The sequence below is a fragment of the Eimeria mitis genome, genomic scaffold, assembly GCF_000499745.2.
Source record: "Eimeria mitis Houghton genomic scaffold, Emh_scaff1412, whole genome shotgun sequence".
Lineage (NCBI taxonomy): Eukaryota > Apicomplexa > Conoidasida > Eucoccidiorida > Eimeriidae > Eimeria > Eimeria mitis.
Window position 1 is genome coordinate 7,691 of NW_013569118.1, and position 1,056 is coordinate 8,746.

At 61.7% G+C, this 1,056-nt stretch overlaps 1 protein-coding gene across 1 annotated transcript in view; it reads left to right on the forward strand.

The window, feature by feature from the left end:
* Window positions 1-404: 404 nt before the first annotated feature.
* The window catches only part of EMH_0036490 (uncharacterized protein), a gene marked incomplete at both ends in the record, with an annotated part of 3,172 nt that continues 2,520 nt past the window's right edge, over window positions 405-1,056 (forward strand). Inside the window, one exon of the mRNA XM_013495094.1 lies at window positions 405-948. Coding sequence (XP_013350548.1) covers window positions 405-948 — 544 coding nt within the window. The remainder of the gene's footprint in view (window positions 949-1,056) is intronic.

Sequence of the window (1,056 nt, forward strand, 5' to 3'; positions counted from 1 at the left end):
GTTATATTGTGGCAGTAAACAAAATAACTAAACCCTTCTACTGCTTATAGAGCTGCAGCGGGGGGCCCCCGCTGCTGCTCCCTGCTGCTGGGGGCCCCCAACTGTACCCTTGGGGCCCCCCGGGGGAGGAAGGGGGCCCCCCTAGGGGGGCCCCCAAAGGATGGTGTGTTGGCTGCAGCGTCTCATCGTCAATATAAAAAATAAAACCCTAAACCCTAAACCCTAAAAAGAAGAAGTAAAGGCTCGAGGTACTCCGCTGGCTGCAGGGGGGCCCCCTAGGTCAGGGGGGCCCCCCAGCAGGAGGGGGGCCCCCAGAGAGAGGGGGGGCCCCCTCGGGGGGCCCCGGTAGTAACTGGGTACAGGCAGAGGCCCTTGGGGGGCCCCCAGGGGGCCCATAGATAAGCATGGAGGGGCCCCTGGGGGGCAGCCACTGCAGCAGCAACAAACAAGCTGCAGCAGCAGCAGCAGCAGCAAACGCAGCAGCAACAGGATCAACTGCACCAGGTGCAGCAGCACCAGAAACAGCAGCAGCAACAACAACAGCAGCAACAGCAGCAGCAGCAGCAGCAGCAGCAGCAGCAGCAGCAGCAGCAGCAAACTCATCTTCAGATGAGGAGCCGCAGCTGGTTGGGGTCAGCTTAACTATGGCCTCGGTGCTGCGCCCCCAAACCCCGCAGCCCCTCAAAGCCCTTGCTGCTGCTGCTGCTGCTGCTGCTACTTCTGCTGCTGCTGCTGCTCAGCAGCAGCAGCAGCAGCAGCAGCAGCAGCACACACAGCACGGAGACGCAGCAGCAGCGCCATCATCAGCTGCCGTGCAGGACAGTGGAGGTTCTCTGACAGCAGCAGCAACAGCAGCAGCAGCAGCAACAGCAGCAGCAGCAGCAACAGCAGCAGCAGCAACAGCAACAGCAGCAGCAGCAGCAACGGCAAGCCCCACGAGTGCCTGGGGTGATACACATTTTTCGAAGAGGCGGAAGGGGGAGCAGCAGCAGCAGGAACGGAAGCTATACTACCGGTGGCAGCAGCAGCAGCAGCAAAGCCTAAGCCAGCAGCAGC